At 40.4% G+C, this 17,983-nt stretch overlaps 2 protein-coding genes across 4 annotated transcripts; one reads left to right on the plus strand and one right to left on the minus strand.

Annotated features, from left to right (window-relative positions):
- Nucleotides 1-1,109: 1,109 nt before the first annotated feature.
- LOC121872996 lies at nucleotides 1,110-10,079 on the minus strand. 3 transcript variants are annotated; one of them, XM_042376237.1, is made up of 4 exons: nucleotides 9,480-10,079; nucleotides 8,801-8,982; nucleotides 3,851-4,513; nucleotides 1,110-1,952 (listed from the first exon to the last, which is right to left on the minus strand). In XM_042376237.1, the coding sequence occupies exons 1-3, from the start codon at nucleotides 9,600-9,602 to the stop codon at nucleotides 3,880-3,882; spliced, it is 939 nt and encodes a 312-aa protein (XP_042232171.1). In that variant the 5' UTR covers nucleotides 9,603-10,079; the 3' UTR covers nucleotides 1,110-1,952; nucleotides 3,851-3,879. The 3 variants fall into 3 exon arrangements, with proteins under 3 accessions (XP_042232171.1, XP_042232162.1, XP_042232179.1); XM_042376228.1 differs by having other exon boundaries at nucleotides 1,110-4,513; XM_042376245.1 differs by lacking the exons at nucleotides 1,110-1,952; nucleotides 3,851-4,513 and adding an exon at nucleotides 4,852-8,018.
- Nucleotides 9,686-13,945, plus strand: LOC121874338 (the record flags this gene model as incomplete). The annotated part of the gene is made up of 5 exons (XM_042378465.1): nucleotides 9,686-9,752; nucleotides 11,927-11,940; nucleotides 12,485-12,618; nucleotides 12,889-12,995; nucleotides 13,755-13,945. Coding segments are annotated over 5 exons (471 nt in total), but the record flags the coding sequence as incomplete, so codon positions are not given.
- Nucleotides 13,946-17,983: the final 4,038 nt, after the last annotated feature.

Below are 17,983 nucleotides of genomic sequence, written 5' to 3' on the forward strand. Positions count from 1 at the left end.
ATAAGGCCAGCTTACAGATACTCATTAAAACCAATTTCTTGTAGAATGTTTGTGCACTAATGAATCTGTCTCATAACCAAGTTGTGATTTTTGGTACAGAAGTTAGTCTGGACATGTCTCGTATATACAGTACTGTGTAATTTGTGGGGTTTAATAGTCTCGCTTGCATTGCTCATGGTGATTTAAGGTCCTTTGGGATATTGTAGCACTGCCAGTTAAAAGGTCCTCAGTTATTCTTATGTAGATGTTTCAATGGTGCTCACAGCTATAGACTTACTTCCATGTGTAATGTTCAGTATTATGCAAGACACTTTATCACAAATATTAAACTTACTTTTATTCAGAACTGTCTTTGTATTATATTACAGGATACAGTTAGGGAGCGAGTTACTGGAGGTACTGTAATGTGTCGAGAACTAGGAGGAATATTTTTGGTACCGTAATGTAATATTTTCGGAAGTGACCCCTCGACCCATTGATATAAAATTAAGAAAAGGTAAACCAACAAGTTCACTTACCATAAAAAAAATTATTTTGCCATAACAGTAGAGAAATTAAATACCAATTAAAACTTACCTACCAGAATAATTAACTTTTTATCACGTTAAGCAACTAAATATAACACAAACACTAATTAGACTAACTACTGTACACTGCTAACTAAAGCTAAGACAATTATTTAGTCCTGTGATTCTAATATTCTACCAAACTAATCTTACTCTTTTGTTGCTACCAATGAGGAAAGTCAACCATACATACAGTAGTCAATTATGTATGGTGTATTTAGAATTAATTTGACTTGGCATAATTAAAGCTTTATGTTGGGGGTAATTACACCTTTAATATTTATAATTTTTAGGATTATTTACATGTGATGTTAAATACTTTGATGGCCACGTAGCAGAGTTATCAATAAAATTATCTTAGGTATTACGGGGCGATGGTTAGGGAGAGTTCTTGAAGCTGACGTTAAGTATTGGGTGTGGAGTGATTAAAGATGTGAATTTGTATTTGATTATGAGTTTGAGTGATTAAGAGTTTTTATTGATTTATTTTTAATATAAGTCCTTTGTATTTTTTCTTTGGTAGGTAATTAAAGTATCTCGGCATAAAGGTAACATTTTATTAAGCTTTCTGTGTGTTGCAGTGTTTCTGGAGCATAAAGCAGACTTAACATCTCTTGCAATACTTATTTTAATTTAATCTCACTACCTCTATCAACACTCATTATGATGCTCTGTTAAGCTTTGATAATACAGTGCTAGTGGAGTTAATCTTCGCCTATACTGTATTAGCATAGCAGCGACTATTACCCCTCGGAAGTGATGGTGAAGGTTACACAGCCAGAAGGACTATCACAGTGAACCAAGAATCAGTGCAGTAATTTACACACAATATGCCACCTTGCCAAGCATGTTAGTGTGATGAACTTTAATAATCTTTTTTCATGTCTTCTATTGTATTTACTGTTTACATCACTCAAAGTTTAATTATACTGTACGTAGAAAATATATTGTTACTACACTATATTAGCATCAATACAGCAGTGGCATGGGTAAGTTAAGTGACTCATAACAAACTAATTACTGTATGTTTGACTCTCCCTCTTAAAACTGATGTGGTTGGTAACTAATTGTACTAAACTACGATATGAAAATAGAATGAATCTTAGTGTTGTACTCGAGTCTGACCCTGAAACCATTGGGGATTTTAGCTTTGATGGATTTACCTGAAGGATTAGCCCAACCTCAAGAGTTCACCTGAAGTTTTACCACCTGGAAACTGTCTGTTGGGGCTACAATTGTCAATGGTCTTGGAGTCACTCAATTACATCACTGATCCTAATATGATACTGTACTCAATTCGTCTTCAATCTACTAGACTAACCTGGGCTAATATCTGGTCGTTACAGACAAATTTCCAGTAAACCCAACCATAGATTTGTCCATCCTCTGTAAACAAGAAAATTATTATAAAAGCGAGTCCAGTAAGGTCCTGCTTAACACCTTCACTATGGGGATGCCACTTTTATTGTATATAGAAGATGCAGGTATACTAACAAAGGTAAATAGGGTAGCCAACAAAGCCATCAGATGCTTATTGTCTATACTGTATAAAGTAAATATATAAGGACTAACCATCAAATTATCGGTCTAGACTGTATACTCTTATGATGAACCATCTGAACGTACCCCAGAGTAGTTTTAAGCTGCTGTACCATCATTAACATTAATCATTATCCCAACGTTTGAACCATTCTCCTTCAGCATCAAACTTGACATACAGTAAAGCATTCACTAAAGCTTATAACTGTTCTTCCCTCAAACACCTTTACTTAACTTGTTCAACACATACAACAATACGTAAATAAAATCGGGTAAGAGTCTGTTGCTTCTTTCAGCGAGAATAATACACAACGTCACCTTATCAGTTTCATCACAGCTTTGATTTGTTTTGTCTAAAATATTAAAAGAAACCTGACAATATAATCCATCAATAATAACTTGTACATTTGTGATAGAAAAGTCAATATGTTGTACAGTAGCTCTTGACTGTTGCCACACACCACAGGGTTAGAAAATTCACGGTTTTTAACTCGTCGTGTATCCTTATTTTATTTGTTAAGAGATAAGAGAAAATATTATTGCATTAAGATCACATCAGTATAGAAGCTAACTCAAAGCTGTAAAACATTGCTCATTTATACTGTACAGTATATTGTAATGACCAAGTACTGTAGGAACGTTAAAGGTGACCTATGATATATATGTGTGAAAAGGTCATATTAGAGGGACCAAGCCCCCCCCCCCCACCTATACCTGTATGTTTGCCGGCCTAAAACTCTTTCTTGTTAACTATGAACGTCTCAACTTCAACCTACACAATAATTTTAATATATGTTACAGCACGCCTATATTTATGAACACAGTTAAGTTAATATGACATTAAGTTTTTACTTGGATGTACTGTACTATAAACATCTACACACACACACGGTCAGGCAAACACAATAAACTTATACAAACACAGCTTCACAAATTCACTTAAACATCTAATCTATCTTTCTTATACACATGAATTGAAATAAACAGTGGTGACTAATCTTAAGGTGATCTCTTTGTTGTACGTACTTCACTGACGACACAAATGGACGGAAGTTTTGTGTGGACGGATTATACCTATGTAAGGCAGTTTCTAGATTCATTAGAGCTCCTTTGATGAATATTTCTCTGAACTAAAGATGTAAAAATGTGCCTAACTGGATGAATAAAGTTAAAACACATAAATAATGTTCAAAACTAACATCAATAATGCATCGAGACATTCACTTTACATCTGTTTGGAGATAAATTTAAGAATTAGAATCTTTGGAAAGATTCTCAGGTGTTTAGTGAACAAATAATTAGGGTAGAATCTTTATGTAATTTTTTTAACTCGGTGACTTACGCACAATCTCACATCTTCAGTGAAGAGGAATTTTTACCCAACAAATCTTTTAAGAACCGTGATATAGTTTTACTAATACCAAGTGATCAGTTGTGGTTAATTTCTCTCTTAAATATAATCAGGTATACAGCACTGTATTCAGGGTCTTTGAAGAAAAAAAAATCCATTAAAATCAGGACATTCTTTCTGGATGACCCTGTACAGTATGTAATATGAAGCGCTACTGTAATGATTCTATGCTAAATGATTAACTATATTGAGTATTTTTTTTTTTTAATTTCTTAATGTTATCAAAGATGGGTCTTGAACACTTAGCATTTTATAAATGTGAGCCTTCCTAAAATCGTCTTTTATCTTTGTTTACGTTACTGATACATTCAGCACAACATGTTAAGACACTTACAGCCAGCCAGCCAATCCTCAGGAGCTGTGTTAGTAGCGGTGGGGGGGTGAAGGCGTCGTGTCGCCTCTGTCCCGGCGTGCATCACCTGTAGTCAAGTCGGTGAGGGATGGTGCGTGGTCTGAGGGCGTGAGGAGGAAGGACCTGGTGAGCAGTGAACCATAGCTAATACTAGAGGACATGTCTGGTGAGGAGAGGGTGTACGGTGTGGTCTCTATGCTGGCGGTACAGCTGGAGTATCTACTGGAGATATGAAGAGGACCGGAGGCATTGAGGGTGGCCTGGTCATAGGAGGGGGGTGGCAGGGAAGTGTAGTAGGGAGGAACATCTCTCCTGCCACACACTGGGGAGCGGCGGGGAGTGGAGGCCACCACGTGGTAACTCCTCCTGGCTGCCAGACGGCGGTTGTGGACCCGGAAACTGTAGGCGATGATGAGCATGAGGACGCAGAAGGTGAGGAAGATTATGATGCAGATGATGACGGGAAATATTACACTGCCACTCATCCCTCCGTCCATCCCTTGGGCTGTCTTGGGTTTCCTCCTGCTGGTGGGGGCATGGCCGATCCTGCCTGACCCCTGGTGTGTGGGCATGGTGGGCGGGGCAACAGTTACAGATACCACACAGGTGCCGTCTGACCGCCTCATCCCATGGGGACAGTTACACCTGTAAGTAATCAACATTCATCATGACATTGGTGATGTATGGAGCACAGTGCCAGAGAGACTGTGTGTTCTTAATAATAGTCACCTCCCTGTATTATGGTAAGGAAAGACTTGAAAGGGCATAATAGATGACCATGTAGTAAATGTGGCTGATGTACACACACACACACACACATGCATAATATAAACAACCAACACGCAGAAACACATACACTCACTGCTATAAGAGATGTGTTCTACTGTGTTGTTTTCTTCATCAAGGCACCATGTATATACCCGCACCAGCCACCACACACACACATCATTAACGTAAGACTGGGTCAATAATAAACCTCTGCATTACTTTCTAACTTTATTTTTAAATGTCAGTGCAACTGTAGGTAATAATAAATACTGCCATCTTTGTACTTCTTCCCTTCTATATACTATCAGGCACTTGATCATTATCCTACCGTATGGACAACTAAAACTTAACAACCCTAACCCACCCAAGTATCGCTAGGGTGGTTAATCTTCAGGTGATCCACAAAATTATACACACTGTCCATAAATCATCTGACCCATTTTAAAACTTAACCTCAAAATATTATAGATACAAGACTAGTTTTATTTTACAGGTACAGTACAGTACTTCAAAATGGGTCGGATCATAAAAAGACGCCCTGTATAATAATCCGCCATTCCTGTGACCGCCATTAAATCTATCGTATGGCAAATTCTCCCAGCAAGGAGGAGTTCAGTAATCACACAACACACAAAACCTTAAAAAAAAGTTAACAAATAAAAATCTATATAGACACTAATGACGATGATAATTACACCATAACACCAAAAATTAAATAGATATAAATACATGTGATGCTCGGGTGAAACTTTAGCCACTCAACATTCATACATCAAGCAGTGCCTTATGAGATTAGATATACAGTATAAAAATGGTCGACACTGTTGGTGATTTAAGTTTATACATGCTGAAAGAACTCATAAAGATGCTGATATATATGAAGCCACAACACAGTACAAAATATACACAAACATCCACTGGGACACAACACAGGGTCTTGTTTTACTCTGGGGGCTTCCTGTACTGTACCTTGTCTCCCAAGTTATCATTAAGTTTTATCACACTGGTCTAAATACCCAAATGGTCCTGGGTTAGTTTTCCTTATAGCTGAAACTGAGAGAAGGCCTGTACTGTAGTTATTGTGCAGTCTCAGTGGACTTTATAGGGCATTTTACCCGCCTTATCTACATCGCAGCCTGAGTGAGTGTATGTAATTGGGGGAAAATCAACACTGTTAACGATGCTTTAAGGCCATCCTAATTACACACAGCACTAGGTGTGTTAAGGAAGAACACCATTGGTTACTGTAAGGTTGACCTAATAGTCGGGGGAAAATCTGTCAAAATTGACGACTTGTCACAACTGTGGACAAAAACCTGAAAATTCGTACAAATGTACCTTGTGATAATAGAAAGTTTGGGGCCCTAAAGGGAAATGTGTCAGGGTCAAACAGGGTATCAAGATCAGATGTTAAAAACAGTCCCTTAGTAAGCTGTTGGGGAAAAAAGACTAAGGTTAATGAATAATAGTATGACCTTGTTGTACACTGCCCTATAAATGTACTTTATACAACCTTGTGATTACTGAATGATCTACTGTACTTGACTGTACAGTAATATGTGCCCTACAAATGTACTTTTTACATCCTTGAGTTTACTGAGTACTTCCTCAACTGATGTACAAAACATAGCATTAAACTGTTAGTACTGTACTGTGGCCCCCACTCATCCACAACCTGCACCAGTGTGTGTGTTAGTAGCTTACTGGAGTAACTTAACTTATTAGTTCCCACCAGTTACTAGCCTGACTAGAGGTTCAGGTGATCAGTCTGTTCTGAGTTATAGTTTTTGTTATAAAGTACACTGTTCACTGTTATGCTGCTCTCTCTAATACACTTTTCTATTATAGTGTGCTTCATTATACACTGTTCTTCATTATACAATACTCATGTAATATTGATTTGTTTACCCACACAAATAATGCTGCTGTAAGACTTGCCCACCCTTGAGTGGTAACTGTACTGTACTTTAACTGAGGTCGCTCAACACAACAAGTTTATGACAGACTTGACGATACACTATGAGGTAAATAATGGACTGGCAGGGTGGTTTAGGTTAGCTCAGATTAGGCTAGTATTGGGCAGCATAAGTCAGGGTAGAAAAATTTCGATTGGGATGAGACAGGATTGGTGATAGTCCTGCAGCTGATGGGTTTTTGGATGAAATGCAAAGAAGTTAGAGCTGTGCGAGTGAACTGTACGCACCCTGCAGGTACACACACATTTTCCACAGTGTGACTACTGCATGTTCACCGAAATTTTCCGACCTTCAACATGTATATTTTCATAATCCAGAGCAAAATTTAGGTTACTTTTTTTGCACACAAACACCCCATCAGCTGCAGGACTAAGATGATGATATAGATTAGGGCCTTTAGATATGTCATGGTGGGATAAGTTATGACTTACTGTACACGGCCAAGATCCATAGTACAGTAATAACCTGTTGTGTGTAATCCTCTTTATCTTGGGATCCTCATAAGTTATATTTTATCAGTTGATATAAGAATTTGACAAAGATGACGGTAAAAATGCTGTCAGCTTTACTCATAACGTGTGGCTCTTGGGACAGCTTGACCAAGACCAATTGTGATAAATGGCTCTTGTACTTCTTCAAGCTTGTGGTTTATTGTAGGTATTTTATGACATGATGGAGACAGGTGGAGATTTATGCTCCCATCTCTTCTTCCCTTCCCCCTGTCCCATCCTTCAATAAACCTCTTCCTTCCCGTCGTCTCCTCATAGTTTGTGACCAAGGTGGTGTGCTAGTAGCGCTGGTGGTGCGGGGAGTCGCTGGAGTCCTGGTACAAGGTGGTGGAGGCTGTGAGGTCAGCAGAGGAGGAGGAAAGCAGGGAGGTCCTGGTGAGGCCAGACCCATAACTGACTCCTGATGACCCATCAGGGGAAGTGAGGGTGAAGGGCATCCTTTCCATGCTGGCGGCATTGCTGTCTGTGTGCCTGAAGTTCAGAGGTTCGTCTGGGGTGGTGGAGGTGCTGGCTTCCTGTGTTGCCTGCTGTGTCACCTGCTGCGTTGCCTGCTCATAGGAGGGCGGTCGTAATGAGTTGTAGGAAGGAGGGGCATCATCGTGGCTCAAGATGGGCAAACTGCCCTGGGTGCTCACAGAGTTACGGCGGGGGCTGGGTGCTGGGGACGGGAAGTTCACCCTGCCCGTGTTAGGTGGCGCTGCCAGCCTTCGACTCCTATTACGGAAGTGGTAACCCATGGTGAAGATGAGGATGGTGAAGGAGGCGAAGATGAAGAGGCAGACGATGGCGGGAGTGATCACGTTGGTGGAGGGGGCGAGCACCCTGGTGGGTTCCAGCGTGGTCTTGTTGAAAGAAGTGAAGAAGGGTGGAGGCGAGGGTCTGGTGTGGTTGAGACACCTGGAAGATGGTCAGTATTAGTCCACCGTTCATTACCGCCCACATATTTTTTTCATTTTCTAACCTAAGATTTGCGTCTTTCGAGTCTTCCCGGGACAACACACTTTGCTTAATTTATCATTTCATCATTTATCAGCTTACAAGCTATTAAAGCGGTCGGTCTGTTCTCTGTTACTTTATTGTGACCTTCATTACTATGTTCACGTGTATCAGGTCCTCACAGCAGTGGCCAGGCCTCCAGTGACTCAACTACCACACCCAATAAGCAGCGCTCACCTCTTCTGACCACATCTCCCTCTTATCAAGTTTTACTGCTACCGAACTTGTCACTTGATCACATTATTTTACCATCCTCTTCACCACTTGTCAAGTTACTACAGTGGAAGGTGGGACAGTCTTCTTTGTTACTGGCAGGTACTGTACTGGTCATATAGAGGCTCCATATACCTGAACTTGTAACAGTGTTGGTCAAGCCTGGCACCATCACAACACTCTCTAGAAGGTTATTAAAAGAGTTCACAACTCTTATAACAACGATGCTTGTTTAGACAATTTCTGTACTTGTGGCTTCTTTAAACTTAAGGCTTTGACTTCAAGTGTGGCGACCCTTTGAGTTGCTTATAAATATATAATAAATCGCCCCTGCCTCTCTCTTCTAAAACTTGGCAACTGCAAACGTTCAAATATCTAAAGTAATTTAGTAAACAACATCCTGGCCTTGTATAACGTGAAGATATGTAAAGAGTGATGGTAAGTGAAATGAGTGAGACACACACACACACCTGCCATCATGACACAACAAGCGATGGTCGACAGAAGAACACTGCTTGTCCAAGATGCAAGGCTCATTCTCCCTCCTCACCGCCAGACACCCTCCGGCGGGCTCCCTGACGTAGTTCTTCTTACAGCGACACTCCTTCTCCTGGTCTTCACAATACTCCCCATGGTTGCAATTTTTCTGTGTCTGAGGGCAAGGAAAGACGTATTAGGTGATTGTAAAAGCCATCTGGAAGGGAATAACAGACAGACAGACACACACACACCATCAAGATTATACTCCTCACAACTAAACACGGTCAGGGGATAACAGACAAACACACACAGACAGACACCATAAACACTATACCCTCAACAAAACTTGCTCGTGAAGAGAGGAATAAAAACCAACAAACATTAATCAGAATCGAGTTGCTATTGCACTCGTTAACTCAGCCGACAGTGGTAACGTTATATGTCAGTTTCCTTCAAGACAATAACATCCTCTTGAGCTGAAGGCGAGATGAACGAACTGAATGATGTGTTTTGAGGAGTGTGAGGCAGTGACTTGATGATAATGCAGAGTCTTGCTATTATCTCAGAGTAATAAGCTGCTGTATATTGTGATTGGATACACGTACATACACACGCACACAATGAACTACTGTTTACCACACACACACACACACACACACACACACATACCAGACACTGTCGAGGATGCTGCGGGTAGGCGGTAGAGTCATGGACGATCACCATAACAAACAACAGCAGCAACGTGGGCGACCTTCCCTCACCCACCCCCATACCACCGCCCACACCGCCCATGGCTAGGAGGAGGGAGGGAGGGGGTTAATGTTTGAGGGAGGGACGAAGTTGATACATGAGGGAGTGAGATAAGAAAGGAGGGAGAGGAAAGAAAGGCGGGAGGGAGTAAAGCAGAAAGGGGGATGAGGAAGGAAGGGAGAAGGGAGAGAGGTACAGTGGGGCCTTAACAAACTATAAGGCTCCACACGTCAAGAATGTACAGTGTGTGTGTGTGTGCGTGTGTGTGAAGTAGACGACGCTAGCTGGTGTTGGTGTAGCGGAGGCGTGACGTTTGATCAATGTTGAGGAGGTGTTGGGGTGTTAGGTGTGGTGGGGGTGTGGGCAGGGTGTTGAAGTGTAGGCAGAGAGAAGGAAGTGTGGGCAGAGGGAGGAAAAGTTTGAGCAGAGTGTGAGGAGGGAGGGGGAACGTTTAAGGTGAGGGGAGATAAGGGAGGGGAGGTGTAATAAGGGTGAGGGGGAAAGGAAAGGTGTGAACAGGGTGTGTGTGGGGGGGGAGGAGGAGGGGGGTGAAGGCAGAGGTACAGGTGGAAGGTAATCGATGGTGCTTGTACACAACTCTATATTACTGTAAGTGACCAACACGACAACAATCAGCTGGTGAGACACATCCTCTACCCCAACGAGTGCTATAGTCCTCAGGGTGAAGAACACTCGGCCCCTTGATCCACTAGAGTATCACACACACACACACACGACGCCTCCTTCAGACATAACTCGAGGCCACTGTTGTTAGTTCAATATTCTTGAGACTCATATCAACATTCCTTCGGGTTATCACAACATGTTGAACGCCGCTGGGGTCCAATTCTGACGTAGTTCCGGGGGTCGTTTGTTTGTCTCCCGTCCAGTACAAGTTTACACAGGAAGTTGATGATGTAGTTTGTGAGAGTAAGATGATTCGGTTGTTTGGAAAGATGTGTGTATATAGCCGTTGATAGGAGTTAAGCAACGGCCGGACACAACTGTTGCACCGAGGCTACTAAGACATGAAAGTCAACACACCCACACACATCTCCATCACGTTAGTTCACCGTCACTTGTCTACAGATAAACGATAATATTCAACTTGAGAAATAATTTACGGGAAAAAAAAATCGCCATTTATCCAACCAATACATATTTTTCACATCCCAACTCACTCAATATCACGTTATTAAGTTGGGTCAGTTGGGTGTGGACGAGTGAGTGTTTTAGGCGGTGTGGTATGAGTGACCGAGGCGAGACAAGTGTAGACAAGAGACATGCGCAACACCCACTCCCGCGTGTCTGTCTGTCTGTAATATATGCCATTATCGACACACCCCACACTACAGCCCCCCCCCCCACCTCTCCCATTTACTGTACTACACTTTACCCACAAATACACAAAAAACAAAAGAAATCAACTTTACTCTATAATGAAATCAATGTTAAGGCAGAAAATTGACTTAGCGTGACTTAAATTGACAACGAGTAGGGGTAGGTGAGAGGTGTGGAGTGTGAGTAGGTGAGAGGTGTGGAGTGTGAGTAGGTGAGAGGTGTGGAGTGTGAGTAGGTGAGAGGTGTTGAGTGGGGTGTGAGTAGGTGAGAGGTGTGGGGTGGGGTGAGTAGGTGAGAGGTGTTGAGTGGGGTGTGAGTAGGTGAGAGGTGTGGGGTGGGGTGAGTAGGTGAGAGTGTTGAGTGGGGTGGCAGAGTAGGTGAGAGGTGGGTGGGGTGTGAGTAGTGGAGAGGCTGGAGGGGGGGAGTAGGGGTGAGAGTGGGAGGGAGTGTGAGTAGGGTGAGGAGGTGTGGTGTGTGGAGGAGGTGAGAGGTGTTGAGGGGGTGGGGAGAGAGAGGTGTTGAGTGGGAGGAGAGGTGAGAGGTGTTGAGGGGGTGTGAGTAGGTGAGAGGTGTTGAGGAGGTGAGTAGGTGGGAGAGGTGGGAGGGGTGTGAGTAGGTGAGAGGTGGGAGGGGTGGGAGAGGTGAGAGGTGTTGAGTGGGGTGTGAGTAGGTAGGAGGTGTTGAGTGGGTGTAGGGTGAGGTGTTGGAGTGGAGTGAGTAGGGTGAGAGGTGTGGGTGGGTGTGGAGTAGGTGAGAGGTGTGGAGTGGGGTGTGAGTAGGTGAGAGGTGTGGAGTGGGGTGTGAGTAGGTGAGAGGTGTGGAGTGGGGTGTGAGTAGGCGAGAGGTGTGGAGTGGGGTGTGAGTAGGTGAGAGGTGTGGGTTGGGGTGTGAGTAGGTGAGAGGTGTGGAGTGGGGGGGGCACTTATCAACATAAACACTCCCACTCCTCCTCGCTTATCAGTGTAATCACAATCATGGACGATGGGATAAATCTATTTGTTATTGCTCTTGTTCTCCCAATACAGTGGTACAACGCTTGGTACTGATTATTATTATTATTATTATTATTATTATTATTATTATTATTATTATTATTATTATTGTTATTGTTGTTGTTGTTGTTGTTGTTGTTGTTGTTGTTGTTGTTGTTGTTTACACATAAATAAAGATGGTTTAATGTACGGTGCTTCTCAATAACTCCTAAGATTAGGTTAAGTTAGGTTAGATTAGATTCTGTAAGATTGGGTTACATTGTGTAAGATTAAGTTACATTTGGATTGGTTAGGTTAACGTTGGGGTGGTTAATCTTACGGTGAAATAAACAAGATTAAATTAGGTTAGGTTAACGTTAGGGTGGTTAGGTTAGGTTAGGTTAGTTTAATTTTCAGGTAAAATAGGTAAGAGGTGTCTAATCCTAAGGCAAACCAATAAAACATTAGTAATTTAGTGATTTAACAAATTAACAGTAGCGGACATTTTAACATCAGGAGAAAGTTACCGCGTCCAGGGCTGTGTTTTGTGTTGACTGGATCACCATGACAACGGGCAATATGGCGGACAAACAGAGGAGGGGGGGGGGTTAGGGTGCGGGGAAGGTGACGCCATTAAGTATACAGTCTCCAGTATACGGGCTGAATCAATGGTTTGCCCGCCTCATATTACCGTTACAACTACTACCACAACTACCACCACTACCACTATCAGTCTCTTGTAAAAGGTGAGGTAATAGTTATGTCTGGTATGGCTACTTGACACACACACACACACACACACACACACACACACACACACTCAATTATTTATACACTACGTTTCAGCTTTACACGTTACCAAATAATAAATCAGCATTAAATTCAATGACAAAATCACTTTATATTCATCCTATGCAGTACTAACCTAACCTAACCTAACGTGACCTGACCTGACCTAACCTGACCTGACCTAACCTAAACCAGGGATAAACAGTATGTCTGTCTGTCTGTTTTAGTATGCCGCGGGGAGACGGGGGTAAGGCAGTGGTTAAGGGGTCGGACAAGAAGGGCGACAAACCTAAGAAGAAATCCAAGAAAAAATCCTCTAAGGACTCTGCAGGAGGCGAGTTTATGGTGTTTGTTTTGGTCTGTCTTATCTTTATGTTTATCTTATAATTTCTACCTTTTTCTCTATCTTTATCTTTCTCTACCTTTATCTTTCTCTACCTTTAGCTTTCTCTACTCTTTTCTCATTTTCTCCACCTTTCTCCACCTTTCTCTACCTCACTACTTTGTTCCTCTTGGCTACTGATCGCCCTCGTAAGTCTTAGTACAATAGTGATAATAATACTATCTAATGAAGTATCTAATTATATAATCAACCCTTTGAATAATTAAACTAATCATAAATTTAACTAATCAGCTGAGAAGTGGATCATGATTAATAGTCCCTTTAAATAATTATCAAATTAAATTAATTATGATTGGAAATAATTAATTGTTTTTCTTGACAAGTTTGGGAATAAATTTTTTTATCGTCAACTTTGGAAATAATTGTTGTTTTTACCGTCAACTTTGGAAATAATTGTTGTTTTTACCGTCAACTTTGGAAATAATTGTTTTTTATCGTCAACTTTGGAAATAATTGTTGTTTTTACCGTCAACTTTGGAAATAATTGTTGTTTTTACCGTCAACTTTGGAAATAATTGTTTTATCGTCAACTTTGGAAATAATTGTTGTTTTTACCGTCAACTTTGGAAATAATTGTTGTTTTTACCGTCAACTTTGGAAATAATTGTTGTTTTTAAGTTAACACAAAAGGTGTTATTTTTATCGTCGACTTTGGAAATAAATGTTGATTTTTTTTCCGCCAACTAACAGGTCGAGTCCATGTTGACATACTGGGGGAGACCGCCATGAAGAATGCCCTTTACATATGCCACAGCGTCCAAGAGCTGCTATTCTGGAGAGGGTATCAGTGGGCACCTGGGGGCAAGAAGCAAAAGAAAGGGAAAAAGGGCAAGAAGTGATGATAAAGAAGAGATAAAAAAGAGAGGAGATAAAGAAGAGATGGGGTAAAGAGAGATGAGATAAGGAAGAAATATAAAGAAGAGAGATAAATAAAAAAAGAGATAAAGAGATAGAGAAGAGACATACAGAAAAGAAGAGAAGAAATAAAGAAAATAGATAAAGAAGAGATATGATAAATAAGAAAAGAGAGATAATGAAGAGAAGTGAGATGAAGGAGATAAAGAAGTGAGAGAGGACAATTTAGAATAAGTAAATAACGAAGCACTGGGTGATTATCTCAGTTGTATAAAGGCCAAGGGCAGACTGATACAAATTAGTACAGGTTGTCCACATTACTCAAGCCTCCTGACTCGTGTTAACTGAACCTCTAATTAAGGTAGAGTCTCAGTGTAATTCCGACTCCATTTTAGGCGCTAGGCATTGTGTTAGGAGAATAGGCAAGTACTAGAACGAGTGCAAGATACAGTAATGGCTGGCTGTCGTTTGTACTCAGGGGTGAAATAATATGATTTATAATAACAACAGGTAATGAACGAATGTGTTGTGGGAGATAATTTATAATGGTGAGAAATACATCTTGATAATTAATAATAATAAAACAAAAAGAATTTGTTTGGATAGGAAAATGGATTAAGATTATGAGGCAGAAAGAGAGGAAATATCAGTCAAAATGTAACTAAACGCTGTACAATTTTATCAGTTTTAAAATCCCACAACAAATTTAACTTGGCTTTTCATTCTCCTTTGAAGAAAAAAAACACGCGAGTTTAATTATTATGCATAAAAGTAAGTACACAAATATACCATATACGTTTATCAGGCTTCATTATTGTAGCCTACGTGCTTGTCCTGAGTGGGCCTGATGACGCACACACAGAGGGTGAGTAGGACGGACATTGAGGGCTAGGGCGTTTAACATGCACTTTGTCTACTGTGTACTGTACGTGAGGCGACAGTGGGAACAAGTATGGCCGGGTATTTCCACTTGTTTACATAATTTCCCGCCACTTCTCTCCCTCCCTATTGGTTGTCTTAGCCCTTTACTGTAACAATCTATACGCTAGTTATGTATGCCACCTCTCCTTCCCCTTAGTGGCTCTATACAAAATGGAAAAAACGGGGAATAATTATACAATACTGTAATACATGGGTCACTGTATCGACTGTAATATTACATAATTTCTGCTTGTAATTTGTATCATCTTGTTCAAAAAAAACTAATAATAATACCTGCTTAACTGTTTTCTGACTGTAGCTGTTGGTTCTATCATATGATTGTGTAAAACTCTGGAAAATATTATATCTTTGAAGAAACGGTTCGGGACACAAACACCTCCCCTCTCACACCCACACAAACACCTCCCCTCTCACGCCCACACACACACCTCCCCTCTCACACCCACACAAACACCTCCATCCCCCCACCACACACCCCCACCCACACACAAACACCTCACCCACCCCACACAAACCCTCACACCCACACCTCCCCACACCCACAAAAACCTCCCCCCACACCCCCACACAAACATCACTCCCTCACTTCCTTAGATAAAAAGCTCGGCAGGATACAACTACTATCACTAAGGGATAAACCTCGACCAAGCAGCCAATAACCTTTCCGAAAACATAAACTGAACGTGATTGTACAAGATGAATAACCCGCCGGATGTGTATATCTAAATCTGCGTGTATATTCAACCTGACATACTGTATATACCAACCAACAGGTGTATAACTGTAAATAACGATAATAAATACTTGTAGTGTAATTTCTGGCTATATGGTGATGTTATTAATACGTCAAAAAACACTAACAACAAAAGTATATTGTCTTTAAATCCTATACATAATAATACACAATACATTATACACTATACATGAATAACCTAAGTTATTGTGAAAATACATCGTTAAAAAGTATTTAACATACACAGTAACGGGTGAATAGCCAATGGGTAGGGTTAGGTTAGTTAGGTTTAGGTTAAGTTAGGTTAGGTTAGTTAAGTTTAGGTTAAGTTAGGTTAGGTTAGGTTAGTTAAGTTTAGGTTAAGTTAGGTTAGGTTAGTTAAGTTTAGGTTAAGTTAGGTTAGGTTAGATGTCATATCCGTTCCCTATAACTCAGCCTTGGACAAAATGGACAGGAAGCAGCTGGTGGCTTTGTCTGTCTCCATGCTCAAATTACCCAACGGTTTACTTTTGTTTGTACACCTGCACGGTTTAATGTACACTGTATACCTGCGTTGTCTACATACCTGCTAAAATGTATACTTGCGTTATCCACATACATATTGAATAGCCCAGATTCTTGAAAACCGAGGTAAAGTGAGGTACTGATATTCCCGCCATGACTCCATCTTGCCATTGTCATGTTCCAAATTTCCAATTATATCCGAATTACAATATATATAAAAATTTAACAAGTCCATTTCTATATACAGTATATGACTTTAATTTGTTTTTTTATTTAATTTGTTTACAAAATTCAGAAATTTTGACTGATTTAAACGAAAATATATTATCAGTATTTCCTTATCAATGAAAGGGTCAAATATATAAATGGAAACATAAAAAGAAGAGTTGATATATGATGTAGATTATATAAAATGATGAATCATATACAGATTAATATAATATTTTATGGGGGAATAAAATACCTAAATCGGGGATATTATAACTGTATTCTCTCAGGGATATTTGTGCAATTGACCAAGTGGTTACATTTGGCATCTCTTCCACACTTATCTCTATAAACAAATTCTCTTAAAAAAAATCTGATATAATTCAAGAATATAGTGAAATTTTTTTTGGACAAATTTTCAGGTTTCGTCTTGTGTGGTGAATTGTGCATTTAAATTTTGTCATGTTATAAATTCCCTAAAATTAAAACACGTGACGGACATTATGTACAAACTAACGTAGTCGATATTATAAAGCCTTTGATTATAATGTGACTACCACAAATATGAGGGGAAATTAAATACCTGTGGCTATTTCAAGTGTTCCTGAGCATTATCTCGCTTCAGGTGCAGTGCAGTATATTAGATGACCTAAAGAATCTCCACCCCATTTTATTTCTCCTAAAAATTAACCACCTTAACCTCTCCTAACACCAACCTATTTTATTTTTACCGGGAATAGCCCACCCGAGCACAGGTCAACCCACAACGGGGCCTGGGAGGAGAAAAAATAAAAGTAAAAAGAAATTAAAAATAGAAAAGAAAAAGATTATAATAATCTACACCACGAAGATGCCGAAAACCAGCTTTTTTAAGTGAGACAGATTGTATGAGTATGGAAACACAGAAGAAGGCAAAGCATTCCACAGGAGGAAAGAGGGTGTACTATAACAGGTTATTCTAGCGTGACCGACATCCACAGGGAAAAAGTGGGCACCGCGGGCAGAAGAAGAGCCACCCCAGATATGAGAGCATGCAGTACTCCAAATTAGGACGAATGAATCCCTTATATACTTGAAGCAACTACTCAAGAGTGAATGAAGTAACTACGGCATCTGTACAACATTCCCAGCTTCCGGGAGGCAGCTTTAGCAATGTTGTGGATGTCTCTTCCATGACATATTAGAGGAAATGGTGAGGCCTAGCCTCTCTATTTTAGAATTTGGCAGAATGATTATCTTCTGAAAAGTGATTGGTGGGAGATCATCTAATTTGGAAAGTGTAATTGGTAAATAGTGAGTTTTATTACTATTGAATTTGCCCAAATTTCTATCTCCCCATTCGGAGATGCTGCACAGATCCTCATTTATAGATGAAATGATATCAGCTTTAGAAACAGATCTAGTTTGAGAATTAGGGGGAAGGGGAAAATGTGAAGAGTGAAGAGTAGAATCATCAGCGTAAGAATGATAGAATTAGTTGTAGTGTGAAGTAAATCATTGATAAAAAGAAGGAAGAGAGTAGGTGAAAGAACAGAGCCCCGTGGGACACCACTATTGGTAGAGAAAGACGGAGAGATCGATCCCTCGAGGACAACTGCCATGGATCAGTTCTCAAGGAAGTTAGAGATTAGAGAACAAAGTGGAGGAGAGAAACCATAAGAGGGAAATTTTGAATGCA

Source organism: Homarus americanus, unplaced genomic scaffold, assembly GCF_018991925.1.
Source record: "Homarus americanus isolate GMGI-L3 unplaced genomic scaffold, GMGI_Hamer_2.0 scaffold55640, whole genome shotgun sequence".
In the NCBI taxonomy this organism is placed as follows: domain Eukaryota; kingdom Metazoa; phylum Arthropoda; class Malacostraca; order Decapoda; family Nephropidae; genus Homarus; species Homarus americanus.

Bases quoted from the DNA above. Each gene is read 5' to 3' on its own strand.
- LOC121872996 (XM_042376237.1), bottom strand. From the start codon at position 9,602: ATGGGCGGTGTGGGCGGTGGTATGGGGGTGGGTGAGGGAAGGTCGCCC. The intron at 8,983-9,479 runs GTATGTGTGTGT...CCTTGCCCTCAG, and splicing joins AGCATCCTCGACAGTGTCTG to ACACAGAAAAATTGCAACCA. The intron at 4,514-8,800 runs GTGTGTGTGTGT...GATTACTTACAG, and splicing joins TTGTTGTGTCATGATGGCAG to GTGTAACTGTCCCCATGGGA.